A 16,015-nucleotide genomic window follows, 5' to 3' on the forward strand; every position below is an offset into this window, starting at 1 on the left:
AATGAATGCAGGAAATGTATGAATAATCACTTTTTAGAAACTTTTTCCCATCTCTTTTTTAGTTGCACGTTGCTCTCTGCGGACTGTGGAGATGGGAACACACGGCTGTGTTTTGTGGTTGTTGGCCATGCCCTCTGACTTCATATTCTGCAGGGTTAAAGTGTCCTTAATTTGCATACACATTTCTATCCACAAATTTAAAATAAGTTGCATTATCTTGTAACAAAAACGCGTGTATAATTGACTAAACTATTTGTTTTTTTTTAAAGAATTGTTTTAAAATGATTTCATACTTGTGTATACATTGAAAATAAATAGTTTATAGGCCTTGTTTAGCTGATCGTTTTTTTTCGGTTGAATAAGAACACACAATTTTAGTTCATATTGATGATTGGTGCCAAATAAATGTCAAATCCTTGTGATTTTAGCATAAACTAGCCTATCATGCACATTGCATGTCAAACCGAGCTCTCAAGTTCGTACAAAGAGAAATCTCCGATGTTTGGAGGAGAATTCAGATTGTGAGCCCCACTTATCAAAAAGCGAAAGCTTAGATTGATGTAAAAAAGCTGACGCCACTTGGAAGCTCAAAATGATACAAATTTGCTAGCGGAGCCGTTCTGATGGCATTCTTTGCGTATCTTTTGCTCCGTGAGTATTTTCTTCAATTACTAGGATGTCAATGGCTCGTTTTGCTCGTCGCTCCGCCCCCCGAGTTTGTCGTAAACCGGCGGTCTGACGGGAATAAGGCAGAAATAAGAGCGTCCAGAACTCGCTTGTTTCTCCAGGACGCACACATCACAGTACGCGGTTACGCACGGCGGACACTTGGCGTCTGGCGGTCGCGCGCACATCCACGGGCTTGTGGCAGCTTCAGCAAACTCGCTCGCGGGCTGAACCATGTCCTTCAGCCCCAAAAATTCAACGCCTTTCTCTGTGAGCGATATTTTGAGCCCGATCGAGGAGACCTTCAAGAAGTTTGCAGCCATGGAGAGCAGCGCGTGCCTGGCGTCTCCTCTGTACAGACAGACTCAGGTGTCTCAGGCGAACCTGCAGCAGCACAGCATGAGCCATAACACCTACCACATGCCGCACTCGCAGTTCTCGCACAGCACCATGGGAGGATACTGCAACGGCACCATCGGCACCATGGGAGACCTGCCGTCCTATCAGGAGAGCATGAGGAACGGCGCGACGGCCACGGCTTGGTACGGCTCGAACCCGGAGCCCAGATATCCCACAAGTGAGTCAGATGAACAGAATCTTTCATCCCGTGTACCGTAACTGATAAATGTCCATCAAAAATGTCATGTTATTAAGGCTTTCGCCATATATATATATATATATATATATATATATATATATATATATATATATATATATATATATATATATATATATATATATATATATATATTTTATCCTTTCGATAAAAAAAAAAAAAAAAAAAAAATCCATTTTAGCCTGTTACTATTTGTTTACACACCGTCAAGCTGTCATAATATCGAGGCTTATGGAATTTGGCTTATGGGACATTTTTCTCTTTTTAGAATAAATAATGCAAGTCCACTGCCTACAGAAACCTGCACATGAAATATTAATATAAATGAATAGGCCGATAGCTACATAGATGGGACGAAAAATATTTGTAAATAGATTATATTAATACGTACTAAATCGTCTTCCTGCTTCAGAATTTCACGTTTAATTTAATGTTGCTTGCCTTTTTCTTTTATTGTTTGAGAAATGTATTGCAATTTAGAAGGGGAAATTGTTTCAAAGTTAATCCTACATTTTTTGATAGAAATTCATTTTATTATTTTTTTTTCTGTTCGGCTTTGCCTTTGAAATAATTTTAGTTTAATTATTATTTGTATTAGATTTCATTTACCATAGGCCTGTGAGGACGTTTTGTACTTTCTACTTTTTCTGTAAAAAAAATATATATTAATAAACGGCTACAGGCTATACATTTAATATAATGAATGTTTATTTTATTTTATATACAATTAGTTAAATGTTTTAGTCATACACTTCAGAAACAACGTCCACGAAATTGCTAGTAAAATTCTCAAATGAACGACCAGTAACACATTGAAACATGAAAGTTAGAATTTTTCCCCCCAGTAAAACACACTCCAATCTTTATTTACAACTAGGCTTCCAAACGCCGTTCAAGGTTTTAAATGAAGTGAAACTTGAGGCATCGATGTTAATATTAATTTGCGTGTTCTCTCAAGTCTCCAGGTTTATGGGTCCATCGGCGGGCATGAACATGGGGACATTACCGGGCATGGATGCAAGTAAATCTATGGTGACTTTACACGCGGCGCCGCGGAGGAAACGGCGCGTGCTCTTCTCTCAAGCGCAGGTGTACGAGCTGGAGCGCCGCTTTAAGCAGCAGAAGTATCTTTCGGCACCGGAGAGGGAACATTTGGCCAGCATGATTCACCTGACCCCGACGCAAGTCAAGATCTGGTTCCAGAATCACAGATATAAAATGAAACGACAGGCGAAGGATAAAGCGTCGCAGCCGCAGCAGGAGAGCGGAAACCTGTGCGCGCAACAGTCGCCGAGGCGCGTGGCCGTGCCGGTGCTGGTTAAGGACGGTAAACCGTGTCAGAACGGCTCCAACACGCCGACGTCGGTCCATCAGCAGGTGCAGAACGTGCTGGGCAGTGAGACATTAGCTTCAGCTGAGGATCTGGAGGAGATGTCGCCCAGTCCTCCTCTGATGAACAGCCTCTCTCAGACTGACGCCGCGCTCATCGAGTACACGAGCGGCATGGTGAGCTCCAACCTGCTTTACGGCAGAACGTGGTGATCTTTCAGCCACACAGACGGGAACGATAACTGAACACATTTTTTAAAACTCATTTTTTTTAAACAGCTCTCGTCTGATGCAGGTCCGCAGACCCTCACGTGAATTTTATGGATCGTAACATTAAATCATTATTGACTGCAAATCTCTCTTGCGGATGAGGAGTGTGTGATGAAGACTAGTCTAGCGTGATGCCATTAATCCGACATCAGTTTTGTTGCTTTGTAAAATACAAGCTGTAGATGAAGAAATGTTTTGTGTACATATCTAACAGTGGACAAAGAATGCTTTCTTGGAAGTCTTTTGTAAGTTTAAAAGGAAATAAAATAAATATGAGTGCTGCAAATATGAAAGCACCATTTGAATTCAGTATTAAATCATTTTTGTTCCTCAAAAAGTTTGATAGAGCAATCTGAGCAGCAATTATTATGCATTAAAGGTCTAAAAGTACTAGCCTGAGAGAGAGCGAGAAAACTATAGCATTGTTTATTTTAATTATTAATAAGACCAAAGAAATCGAAAAGGTTAGAATAAATATACGCTAAAATAGTTTTTTTTTTCTTAAAAATTGCACGTTTAATTCAATGTTACTTAATGTTTCTTGGTAATTAATTGTGAAATGCTCTAGTATTTCTGAGTGAAATTTCACTTAATTTAATTGAGTAAAACCCCTGCTAAGAGCTAACCTGCCGCGATTTAGATAAAATTAGTACATAAACACCGATATTTTTTTCGTATTTTTTATTAGCTATAAATGTTGAGAGCCAAGTTAAATATATATAGCAAATTAAATGCATTTCTTTATGAAACAATAAGAACGAATCAGTGTTTCCCAAATTATTACATAGATCAAATGCGTGCATTTTGATCTTAATTTTTGAATTGGTTGAGTTTACTTCAACCAAAAAATTCTAATAGATCAAAACTATTTTTTTTTTTAAGTGGTAGATTTACTTGTGTTGGTCATTTCATACATCCCAGTCGACTCTGTATTATTATAGTTTAATCCATTAATTCAAGACTAATTTTAAACAGACTCAAAATATCCACCTGGATCTATAATTGGGAAGAGAAAAGCTATGAATATTCATTTAAAGATTAAAATACACTACAAATACTGACTCAGCTCACCCCAGCTATGCAAGGGGAGTTTATAAATAGATCCTCATTAAAATAAATGATTAAAATTGAATTTCTAATAAAACACAAATACAAAGAAAATAGCAAAACTCAAAAGTCTTGTCTCTTATGTGTATTTCATAAGTTTTACAGGCATATTCTTAAAAATCAGTACATAAGAACATTTTGTCAGTAAAACAGGAAAAAAAAGATTTTTTTTTTTTTTTTTTTTACAAATCAACAGCCCAAAAAAGACAATGTTTACTTGGAAAAGAAAATAAGAAGCCTGCTTTTATATAAGGCTGAGAGATCAGTTCCAGTTGTAGCGTCGTGACGGTGGAGGTAACCCATAACCCTGTCCAAACGCCTGAAAGACAAGCAGAGCTTTCCATGAGCATCAGGTTTTATTCCTGAGTTTTCACTGAAATGATCAGGAGGCAGTCAGACCTGCTGATGTCCTCCTCTGCGGCTGTCCTGCTGGTTGTGTGGGGGTCTCCATCCTCCTCGTCCTCTCTCCTGGTTCTGCTGGTAAGCAGTGCTCTGAGACTGCATGGCCCGATCCCAACCGTGAGCTCCGTGCTGGAATCTGTGGAGATCAGAGCAAACTCTTCAGCAAACACAATGGTCACACAGAAAAAAGAAAAAAAAAAAGTCTTCGGGAAGCTTCAGAAAAATCACAAAGCAAGTAGCTTAAAAAGTTTCCTTTTAAAAAGCACAATTCTAATTGATTTAAATATTTTCTGAGCAATTCCAGAAAAATAAATATTCTTTAAAAGAATCTTACACTTTTTGCAAGACATTCCACAAATTAATGATTAATTTCCATTCATTTGTGAGCACTGGGTAATGTTATAATAAGTAAATAAACAAAAATATATCTCTTATATATACATTGTATCTTCAAATGTTATATTATTTGCATAGCAAGGATGCATTAAATGGATCAAAACTGACAGCAAAAGACATTTACAATGTTACAAAAGGTTTCCCATTTCGAATAAATGTTTTTCCATTTAAAATTTCTAATTTATAGAATCCTGAGGGAAATAAAATACATCATGGTTTCCACAAAAATATGAAGCAGCACAACCGTTTTCAGTGTTAATAATCAGAAGAAATGTTTCTTGAGCAGCAAATCAGTTTATTAGAATGATTTCTGAAGATCATGTGACACTGAAGACTGGAGGAATTATGCTGAAAATACAGCTTTGATCACAGAAATAAATCACATTTTACTATATATTCACAAAGAAGACAGTTATTTTAAATGTAAATATATTTCATAGTTTTTTGATCAAATTAAATGCAGCCTTGTTGAGCTGGAGAGACTTCTTTTGAAAAGGTAAAATTTTAAAATCACCTATCTCAAACTTGTATATTTAGCTAAAAATATTCGGATGATCACATTTTCACCATTCTCTGATATTTTATGGTTTTCAAAGACCACAGAAACCCAAATTTTTCAGTTAAAAAATTTCTCAACCACAAAGATCTCAAATCTATATTGGGTACATTTCATTATTTGTATTTAATTTTCTTTTTTCGTACTTTATTTGTATTTAATTTTCTCTTATATTTAGCACAGTCTAAAAAGAGTATGCCAGACCTACATTTCACTGCATGTTGTATGTCATATAATTTGTACGTGACAAATAAAATCTTGAAATCCAGCAGTACAAATGAGATTTCATCTGAAGTGGCTTTGAAAGGCAAAGGCAAGCTCGTTCTTTGATTCCCACTTCACTCGTCGCCATTAAAACTAGTCCAACGTCTCCTGAATGCTACAAATAACACGGCTGTAACCCGGGCACGACCGTAAACCAGCCCACCAAATAAACGTCTCCCAAAACCAACGCTTCTTTACAGAAGAGAGGCGGACTTCAGCATCCCTCATTACTGACGCAGCTCACAATCTTCCTGAGGAATCCATAATCCCTCCTCCAGGTTCCTTGTCCAAACGGTTAAAGAAACTCTGCTCTAATAACTACTGACCTAAGGTGACACAGGGCCACAATGGGCTGCTGGGCCGAAAAATTTGAACCAAAAGAAGCTGATTAGTCTCTGAAGTGGTCTGGAGCCAGAATCAATGGCGGCTCTGTGCGGCCCCCAGTGGCCCCTGCACACAAGAGACGGTGAAGCGCAACTGCATTAGCGCTGCCTCATTAAGCCCTGCAAACCTCTTTAGGAGAACATTTGTTTAGCACTCTGAGACAATAATTCAGTCCGCCCCCCCAGGAAGAACATCAATAACCTGTATCCTACACAGGAAGACCACTAACACTGGAATAGGAAAGGTAACTGGAGTCTGTTCGGTCTTATCAGGGCTGCAACAAACCATTAAACCCTAATCTAATGATTATTAGAACAATTAATAACGGATTATTTCACAGATGAATTAGTAGGTTTTGACAGATTATTCCAGTGTATCTGCATGCTGTTTAAGAGCTGCACAATTAAAATAAATACAGTATGAATGGGGTAGGGCAATGTCTAAGGCAACATATTAAACCGTAAAATGAATAATAAAACAATTTACAGTTCAGATACATGTTTTTACAAAAACAAAATTACATTAACTGAAAAATATATTTCAGCCTTTTTCTTCAAACCATTTTGTAATCAAAGGTATACATTATATGAATTTAAAACATACATATCTTACTGTCTTTACAAGGCATATTAGTTTTTAGCAATCCACCGGTTCATATTTACAATTGCGTGTTTGCTGCATAAAAACATGGGTTGATTTTCACACTGGTCTGAACAAAAACATCAGAAGGGCTTATTAAAATGCAAATTCATTCTCTGCCAGTAGGTGGCACTTTGGAACAGCAGAAATATCCCTTTTCCCAGTAACGGCAGTTTACAAACGCTACATTACCAGGCATTATACATAGGCATTAGGGCTGGGTAAAAAAATAAATAAAAATAAATATATATATATATATATATATATATATATATATATATATATATATATATATATATATATATATATATATATATATATATATATAATAGATATCTCGATATGAAATTTACTTTTTATGGAATGAAATAGGTTCTTAAATCCAAAGAATCAATTAGTCTCACCTGTTTCCAGTTAATGGATGGAACACTGAAGGGCACTTCCCATCCAATAAATCGCAATAAGCAATGTTTTTTTTTTTATATGGCAGAGTTTCTGGTTTCAATTTATGTCTACTGTATTGCAGAATTCAAACAGTAAATGTAGTTTTGGTGCAGTATTCAAACAGTAAATGTAGTTTTGGCGCAGTTTAATGTGAATCGACAGATAGTGCAAGTTCCCGAGTTCAACAAACGCAGCAGAGCGAGGAGCATGTGAACTGATCATCTCCTCCACATTAATACCAGTTTCAGCACAAAATAAACATCATGACTAAACATCCGAAGGTAAGTTAAAAGAAAGAGTACAATTTTACAATCCGTATCCTCTCACATAATCACTCAATCAGTGTTTCAGCCAGGCAAATACGTCAATATAACAGCTGGTAAACAATGTAACGCCACATTTACCTCAGAAACAAAATTAATCGGTGACCATAAACTTATTCAATCACATAGAAAATTAAACTGTAGAGAGGGGCATTTTGCTAAATATATGCACTATACAACATATTCATTGTTTACTTTAAGTTTAAATAAATCCACTTTTTTTTATGACAGTCACCACTTACATTTTAAAAATATGAACTGAAGTAGAAATATTATTATTAAGTAACTATTATTTTAAAAACTTCATTGTGTAATTTTAACAGTATGCTATAGCTTACAAATCAGTAAGTTTTAACATTCAATATTATAGTAATGTAGTACCAAATTATATATTTTAGAGCATTAGTTGAGATTTTTTTTCTTGAGAACAGACTTGAGATCAGATGCTTTCTTAACTGCTGTTTTCCCATACTGGCATGTTTGTTGTGTTTATTTTGTTATTGAGAGTAAAGCACACATCACATATGTACATATACATCTAAACGTCACTCTCAGCAGTGTGGGATACAGTAAAGCGCTGATTGAGTAGATTTAATTTCTTTCACCCCTTAGCGAAGAATGGAAATGTACCATTACTATATCAGGGCACTTACATATTTTTATATTTGTAAAACCTTCATACACCCTTCCAGTCCAGCTTCATTTGCATGTCTCATAAGTGTGCCATCATCTTGCACTTAGGAAAGCTGAATTACATTCCAGTGCTACAGCGCCACACTGGTCAAACTGCATTACTGCAGGTTCATAGGAGATCAAATGACTATTCAACAGTTGACAATTCTTATTTTATTTTTTATTTTTATAGATGATAATGTTGAATAATCGTTTCAGGCCTAGTATTCTTGTAGAGACATATAATCCAGACCGGCTTGAAATGTACTGTCACAGGTGCAGTGTAACCTTCGGGACTAAACATACATGACCGTGAATAAAGAAAAAAGCTCTTACCTGGGATTCGCTGCGATGGCGTTCACTGGAGGTGGTCTGGAATCTGTCAAGATGAAAGCAGGCAATTCGTTTTTTATTAGTGGCATTTACTAAAGCAGTTCCAGAACAGAAAACTATGTAGTGGTTCAATTTATGCACAACTATGATAGAAACATGAATGATTCCTCATATTTAGGGTGAGGAGAGGTGCAATTTCACCTTTCTAAAAAAAGTGAAAAAGAATTCCTCCCAGATGTTTAAGCAATGCAAAATTGGGTTCAGGTCATAAAAAAACAAAAAAAAAAACAACACATTGACAATTATAGTTCCAAGAACACTGATTTTTTTCTAGAAAATTTGGAAAAAAATTAATGTTAATCCCAGATATTTACATTGAAGATGGGCTCACTTGAGTCTTTAAGAAACCACAGAGCAACCACCCAGAACAGGGGTCATCTAACTCAGTCCTGTAGGGCCAGTGTCCTGCAGAGTTCAGCTCCAACCCCAATTAAACACCTGAACCAGCCAATCAAGGTCTTACTAATGCATACTAGAAACCTTTAGGTGTTGAGGCAATTTGGAGCTAAACTCTGCAGGTCACCAGCAGTCCAGGACCAAGTCTGGAGACCCCTGACCAAGAAGATCCTAGCAACTAAAATAAACAAACAAAAACTAAATCTTAGAAATACCCTTGCAACCACTAGGCACTGAAAACACCTTAGGAAGACACAGGCAAACACCCATAAAACACTAGCATTTTAAAAGCATTCATTTGACATTGAACGGCAAAACAACTACCGCCACATACCAAGCTACAGTGGGGTAAAAGGTCTTAATCATGATTAAATGAGATAAAATTCATTAATCTAATTTGTATCAGCTTCCAATTTCAGGGAAAACAGTTTGAGAGATGAAGTGAATTGTGTTGTTCAGTAATATGAACAGGATTTAGTGTTTGAGGGGGAAGGGGGGGGGGTGTTAAAAGTGGCACATTTGCATTTCTTCCCGTGCTAAATGAAATAAGCATTCATCAGCCAGCGCTGCGGCGATCTCAAGTGCTCTAGTTCCAGCGCTGCAGGTCCTTCACAAAGACAGACTTAAAAAAAAAAAAAAAAAGTAGCAAGCGGCTTCTTTCCTGATCCGCTGTTGCCAAGGTGATCACCAGCTGCAAGCTGTTTGTTTTATAGGGGCAGGAGCTGAGTGTGTGTGTGTGTGTGTGTGTGAGAGAGAGAGAGAGACAAAGACAAGAACTTCAGCCCAAAAGAGAAAGCTGTCATTTACAAATGTAGGCTTGAAGGTGGAGTAACAACGGAAAGAAACAAAAATGATTCCCCGTCTGAAAGAGGACAGGATTTTATGGCTTTAAATACAATGACCTAGGGATCGAAGCTTTAACAAATAATAATAATAATAATAATAATAATAATAATAATAATAAAAATGGTAAAAAAAAAAAACAGCATTTACAGTAATGCACTTACAGACAGTGCACAGAGGGCTTTTTCTAGAAAAAAGCTTTGATCAAGAAAACAGGACATAAATATTGGACAAAAGTGAACAGAAAATGTAACCGTGATAATCTTTGACATGGAGATAGTGGTGTGCAATCAGGCTTAATTAGATTGAAGTAAAGCTGATGTGGACTGAAACAAGTTGCATTCAGTTGACATCTCTCTGTTCACAAAGAAATCGCACAAATAAACTCACTGAAGTCTATGAAAGCACACTGCAGTCAAATTTTAAACATGACTGCAAATGTGAATTGTATTTCCTGCTCATCAAATTTACTTCTAATTACTTAAGTTATATTAAATAATAATTTATTATAAAGCTTGACTGACTGATGTTAAAAGTGTATTTAAAAAAACTGCGCCATTTTACAAATATTTTATATATATACACATATACATACATACACACACACACACACACGCACGCACAAGTCTAGCCCCTTTCACACTTCCATTCCGGCAAATACACAGGTAAAGTGTCCAAGCAATTGTTCTCAGGTCGCTAGATTTTGCACTTTCACACTGCCAGTGATGACAGCTTTCACACACAACCCGTGAAGATCCCGTAACGACACGTGACATCAGGGCGTGACGTGTAATGTACGAGTCGAAAACGTTAGGCACGTTATACTTTCACTGAAGCAAGCAAATGATCTATGCATCAGCGCAGAAAGTGAGGAACTAACTGATCTCTGCTTCATTACAGTTTGCACATTTTTTCGGCGCGAACGTTGATCTTCCTTCAAAACAGCCGGTAAAAGTGTCGCGCGATAACGCACGTCATCACTTAGACACGGCATTAGATCTGGCTTTAGTTCACACAGCGCTCGTCCCGGGTTGAACCCGGCATTATAACTAGGTCCCCGACCAGGGTTCAATGCAGGATCAATCCCGGGACGTGGTTGCTTTCACACAGAAGGCGACCTGGCAATGTTCCGGCAACATGCCGGGTCCGACGTGCAGTGTAAAAGGGGCTTCTGGCGAGTAAACTAAAGTATTTCCTAGCCAATGGCGATTAAATTGCCAAGGTGTCCGTAGTGGGTTGCAACCTAACCAGTAGTCATTATTAGGGCCTGAGCACAAAAAACAAACTGAAATTTGTTCTTTATGATGAGAGGATTGTTCCCCTCAAATTTTTATGAAGATAAAAGCAGTTTTGTTTTTTATATATTTTTTTATTAATCTTCTACATCCATGCACCACTTTTATTATGCAATAAAAAGCTACTTTATGTCTTTATCTTAATACATGGTTTTATTTAAAAATGGAGCTTTGCACACAACCTTATCAGAGCTAATGATAATGACCTGTATAGTTATACATCCATGTAGTCATGATTTGGGTGTGTACAGTGGTTTTACAATTTATATGGGTTGTAAATCTAGTTCAAGTAAATATTAGCACACCATAGTCAACTTTTATAAGGTAATTTCACAACAAAAATGTGGCTAGTAAAAATGCTATGTGGCTAGTAACTTTGGAAAACCACTAGCCACATTGGCTAGTGGTCAAAAAAGTTCATGTCAAGCGCTGTCTACTAGGTACCTTTAGAAAAGTTTTCAGCAATGGAAAATAAGTCTTTCAGCTACAATGTCTTCATCCATTTTATTGTATATGCATTACTGTTAAAACAAGAAAAGAGTTTTCTCTGGCGATCAACAGCATGCAAAAGATGCTGTCAGGTTTCCTAGACGTTTAATTTGGCAGCTAATAAACACCTTCAAAAATCCAGTACGAGATCTAATTAACAGAGAGAGAAAGAGGCCGGACCACCCACTTACACCTCCATTATCAAACACTAATTCATCCCGGCTCATCTCACCACCGGTCAAACGTAAAACAAAATTACAGCCAATTCATCCTGCCCTCAATAAACACTGACCGCAGTCCACACACTGAATATTAGGAAGTTGAAGCCAGTTGATACAAAGCCTAAATAGGATTAAAAACACACCAGTAAACGGTGATCTCATTAACGTAACACCGGGATTACATCGTCCCAGAGCGCAGACGTACACACAGATGGATCCTGATCTCTGTAATGAGCCTGTAATGAACCTCTACAGTACATCTTATCAATATCCATAGAATGGAGACCGCAGGACTGTAATACACTAGTAGGTCCTTTAGCACCAGCTGTTTTGATTAGGGTTAACAAAAGCCTTCAGCGCGTCTCGGGAACTCCACATTGAGCTTACACCGCAGGAGGGAGAGGGACAGAGACAGCGAGATGGGAAAAGTTAACGAGGATTTGGTATCTGGCACACAGACACACTCCTCTAGAGAAAAGCAGCACCAGCAGAGCGGTCTGGGAACACGTCAGGAGGTTATCAACGCAACTACATGACTGATAAAACTGTTAAAAGATGAGTTGAATTTCAGAAAAGCAAAATCTCATTTTTTGGGCGGAACACAAAAGGAGACGTTTGGGAATATGCTCATGCTGATCCTTTCAATTAAAATGAACGGGGCTGTTGAGCTCCAAGGACTAAAAGAAAAGCAGCAGAAAAAGTATAAATGATTCGCGTCCAACACTTTGAAGTCAGTGATCACAGAAAAACGGATAAAAATAAATAAATAAATAAATAAATCAGCTTCACTGACAGAGGTAGGTTGCATAATGCAATGTCAGCACTAAAGGCTATTTTAACCTGTTAACGGCAAGGAAAAGATGAAACAATATCAAACAATATTAAAATAAAAAAAAGATTAAACAAACAAAACATTCATGGATAAACAAATTAGGAAAAAATTGCTGAAGGCTAAAATTTTATTTTTTAAATATATTTTAAGCCATTACTTCTATACCATTATTCAGTATAATATCAATATATTAATCTAATGCATCCTTGCTGAAGAAAAAAAAAAAAACGATGTTAAGTCACTATTAAAATTCTCTAACAAAGGAGGTACCCCACCCCCCCTCCCAAAAACAAAAAAAATTAAATCAGCATAAGAATCGCAAGCAAAATATCTTGACTATTTACTCTGATTGCTTTATTCATAGAAACATGGCATAGAGGAGGCTTCGCGTGCTGTACGTTTAACTGGAGGGTTTTGCACGAGGCCCAAGCGCACAGGCCACTGAAGAGCAGCAGTGATCAGCAAAACCCCCCAAACCTCTATTTGCATCAAGTGGCAGCAGGGCGGCTTCCATTCGCCCACAGATGCGATTATTCATCAACTTGCAAATTGCCACATCAAAGAGACAGCGGAGGAGAGCAGCACAGGAGACGGGAGCCACTCACGGGGGCGACGGAGACAGAAGCTGAGGAGGACAGAAGGTCACTGTACATGTTAAGAGTGACTCCTGTCCCTCAGTGTCACCTAACTACTGTACTAAACGCTGCTTGGACACAACACACGTCTCTGTGACAATGGAATAATGGAGGATTTTATGACAAAAGCCTTGGTATGAGGAACTGCTCATCAACTTAAGTTACTTTTGCACGATATGGGAGTAATAAATGATTTTCACGGTTGGATCTTAAAGGGATACTCCACCACAAAATGAAAATGATGTCATTAAATCACTTACTTATGTGTCTTTACAGGTTCTTTACGGAATGTGTGTGAATGGACACAGACTCTGGGAAATCACTGGTAGCGTGAATAAACCATATTAAAATGATCCCGGGACAAGTCATGGGACACATTACCCATGTATTTTCTGGAATCTCTGTCTGAAAGAGGCTTAAGAGAGTGTAAAACTCACATTGGTTTTGAGGGTAATGGTCTCTTTGGGGTGGACGGTAGTTTCCTTGGTTGTAGTTTCTGGGGGGCGGGGCATTGCTGTATTGACCGCCCCTATGCTGAGCCTCGTAAGGTGGGCCAGAACCAAACAGACCCGCCCCTTGATTTCTGTCTACATAGTGACTGTAGAGAGAGAGAGAGATAGAGAACGAGAGAGAAAGAGAGATTAACTTTAACATAAGTTAACTAACATTAACATAAGTTAGTAGTTATACATGTTAATGATCAGGGTTTTTAGACTCTGGAAGTCCATGAGGTTTCAAAAATGTTTTATATCATTTAATATTACATAATAAAAAACTTCTAAATGCATTTAATTGGTTGTTTCTTTTATATTTCTGGTCCATAAGTGGTTGGTTTGTCCCAGAACTGGCTGAGAATCTAAGAAAGGGATGTTTGGGTCAATATCAGTAAGTAAAACTAGAAGTATCAAAATAGTTTTTGGCAATTTAAATAAAATTAATAAAATATAAACATTAGATGAAAAAAATTATTATATAGTCACTTGAAAGAAAATGACATTACCTACAATACAATTTCACAAAATCAACTAAATGAAAATGAGAAATGTTGATTTGTCAACTAAATGAAACAAAATTGTTTAAGCGGACCTACTAAAATAACAAAAAAAAAATTAGATAAATAATATATAGAGATTTAAAACCATAAATAAAATTTATAAAAGCAATACAATTACATTAAAACTGAAAACAGAAATTTTTTATTTTAAATAAAGTAAAAAAACAATAGTATATCAATGATAAAATAATTCAAGTTGAAGTACTACATTTATTAAAATGGAAACAAAAGCCTAAGATAAGATAAAAGAAAGATAAGAAACTAAGCTTACTTTTTTACTAGTTTTTAATTTAAAAACTAATTAAAATGACAAAAGCACATACAATAAATAAAAAACTAAAATGAAAATAAGAACTGAAAATATATATATAAAAAAATTCTAAATATTAATAAATATTATAATATAGATACTAAAATAACACTGTTTTGGGTTGAAAATGGTCAATAACCCAGATCGAAAATATTGAAATCTCTCCAATATGCCAAACATTAATAATGAAATAAAGACTTTAATTAGAGATCACAGAACTATCTGAAGTCCACGAACACCTGTCTGCACCATCCAATCAAACCCAATAACAGCTTTCATTAAGAAATTAAGTCTTTGGTGTGCATTCATCTGCATACATCTCCTCTAAACAGCATGCATAATTCATCTCTCATCACTGAATTCACCAGATGTTTAATTAGCCCGCTTTATACCAACTATTACACCAATTTGATTTCTTTTTACACAATACCACTTAAAAGCATTAAATGCAAGAACGCATCCAAACAAACGGATGGAGACGGTGGGATTTTCATTACTTACTTGAGCTTTCTGAAACCTGATTGGTCCAAATGGGCTTGTTGGCGGTTTGGGTTAAATCCCAGTTGAGGTCTCCATGGGCCGCGGTTACCCTGCTCCCAATCACCCGGTTTAAGAACCTTGTTAGGGATCCTGAAGAGAGAAGTTATAATACATAAATATAAACCATTACTACATCACTTCATCATTGAAAAGCCCATTCAATAGGAATATTCAATAGGTTTTAATATTGAATAGTGCAGCACTTACTTTGCCCCTGGTAGGACAACAGCCTTGAACACAAAACAATCATCATACTGCGGATCCTTGAATTTGATTCTGTCAACCAGAAACCATCAGTATTTAAGTACAAACAAAAGTGCAATTCCTGGATATATCTAATTCCAATGAATGCCTCAATCCAGACTTCATCTAAAGTTTTGTTGAACATCCCAGGTGTATGACCTCTGTGTTTCAATGCCTGACACAAATATGAGCCATGAGTAGCTAATAGGGCTTTAATGACTGATATACAAACTACTAAAACCAAACGAAAATGGGTCTATATACAGATAGCTCCTATATATCAGATGATATTGGACCACTTTGAGATTGGTTGACAATCGGTTGATGTATAAAACAAACTCTTACCCAATAGCACAGTTGCTGCTGATGTCTCTCAGTGTTGGGATCGGTGACTCCACTGGTCTGAAGAAAACAAAAATGGTGTTTCACAGGATTTGTAAGGCTTCAGTCTCAAGTGCCTTAACGGACACTGCCCAGGTAATGGCAAAACACCGAAAAGCATCAAAAAACAAGATAAATCTGTTGTCTCTTACTTATCTGGTAGAATAGGGTCTTCATCTAGATTTAATATACCTTGGATTCCATGACAAAGTTCTGCAGGGATCTCAGTGTCCTTGAAGAGAGAAATGATTGGAAAATTACAGACCGAGATCGCAAGGATCACTGAGCTTTTGGTCCAGAACGATTCCATTTGAC

The 16,015-nt window shown here is 36.9% G+C and overlaps 2 protein-coding genes across 2 annotated transcripts in view; one reads left to right on the top strand and one right to left on the bottom strand.

The window, feature by feature from the left end:
* The first annotated feature begins 769 nt into the window (after positions 1-769).
* On the top strand, positions 770-3,186 carry LOC113093349 (homeobox protein Nkx-2.4). The gene is made up of 2 exons (XM_026259173.1): positions 770-1,243; positions 2,241-3,186. Exons 1-2 carry the CDS (start codon positions 901-903, stop codon positions 2,822-2,824), a joined length of 927 nt encoding a protein of 308 aa, XP_026114958.1. The 5' UTR covers positions 770-900; the 3' UTR covers positions 2,825-3,186.
* Positions 3,187-4,058: 872 nt separating this feature from the next.
* The window catches only part of LOC113093348 (5'-3' exoribonuclease 2-like), a 29,048-nt gene continuing 17,091 nt past the window's right edge, over positions 4,059-16,015 (bottom strand). Inside the window, exons 24-31 of the mRNA XM_026259171.1 lie at positions 15,853-15,932; positions 15,665-15,721; positions 15,284-15,352; positions 15,038-15,166; positions 13,610-13,770; positions 8,405-8,447; positions 4,388-4,526; positions 4,059-4,307 (exon numbers count right to left, since the gene is read on the bottom strand). Of these exons, the coding sequence (XP_026114956.1) occupies positions 4,251-4,307; positions 4,388-4,526; positions 8,405-8,447; positions 13,610-13,770; positions 15,038-15,166; positions 15,284-15,352; positions 15,665-15,721; positions 15,853-15,932 (735 nt within the window). The 3' untranslated portion in view covers positions 4,059-4,250. The remainder of the gene's footprint in view (positions 4,308-4,387; positions 4,527-8,404; positions 8,448-13,609; positions 13,771-15,037; positions 15,167-15,283; positions 15,353-15,664; positions 15,722-15,852; positions 15,933-16,015) is intronic.

Source organism: Carassius auratus, unplaced genomic scaffold (genome assembly GCF_003368295.1).
Source record: "Carassius auratus strain Wakin unplaced genomic scaffold, ASM336829v1 scaf_tig00214968, whole genome shotgun sequence".
NCBI lineage: Eukaryota > Metazoa > Chordata > Actinopteri > Cypriniformes > Cyprinidae > Carassius > Carassius auratus.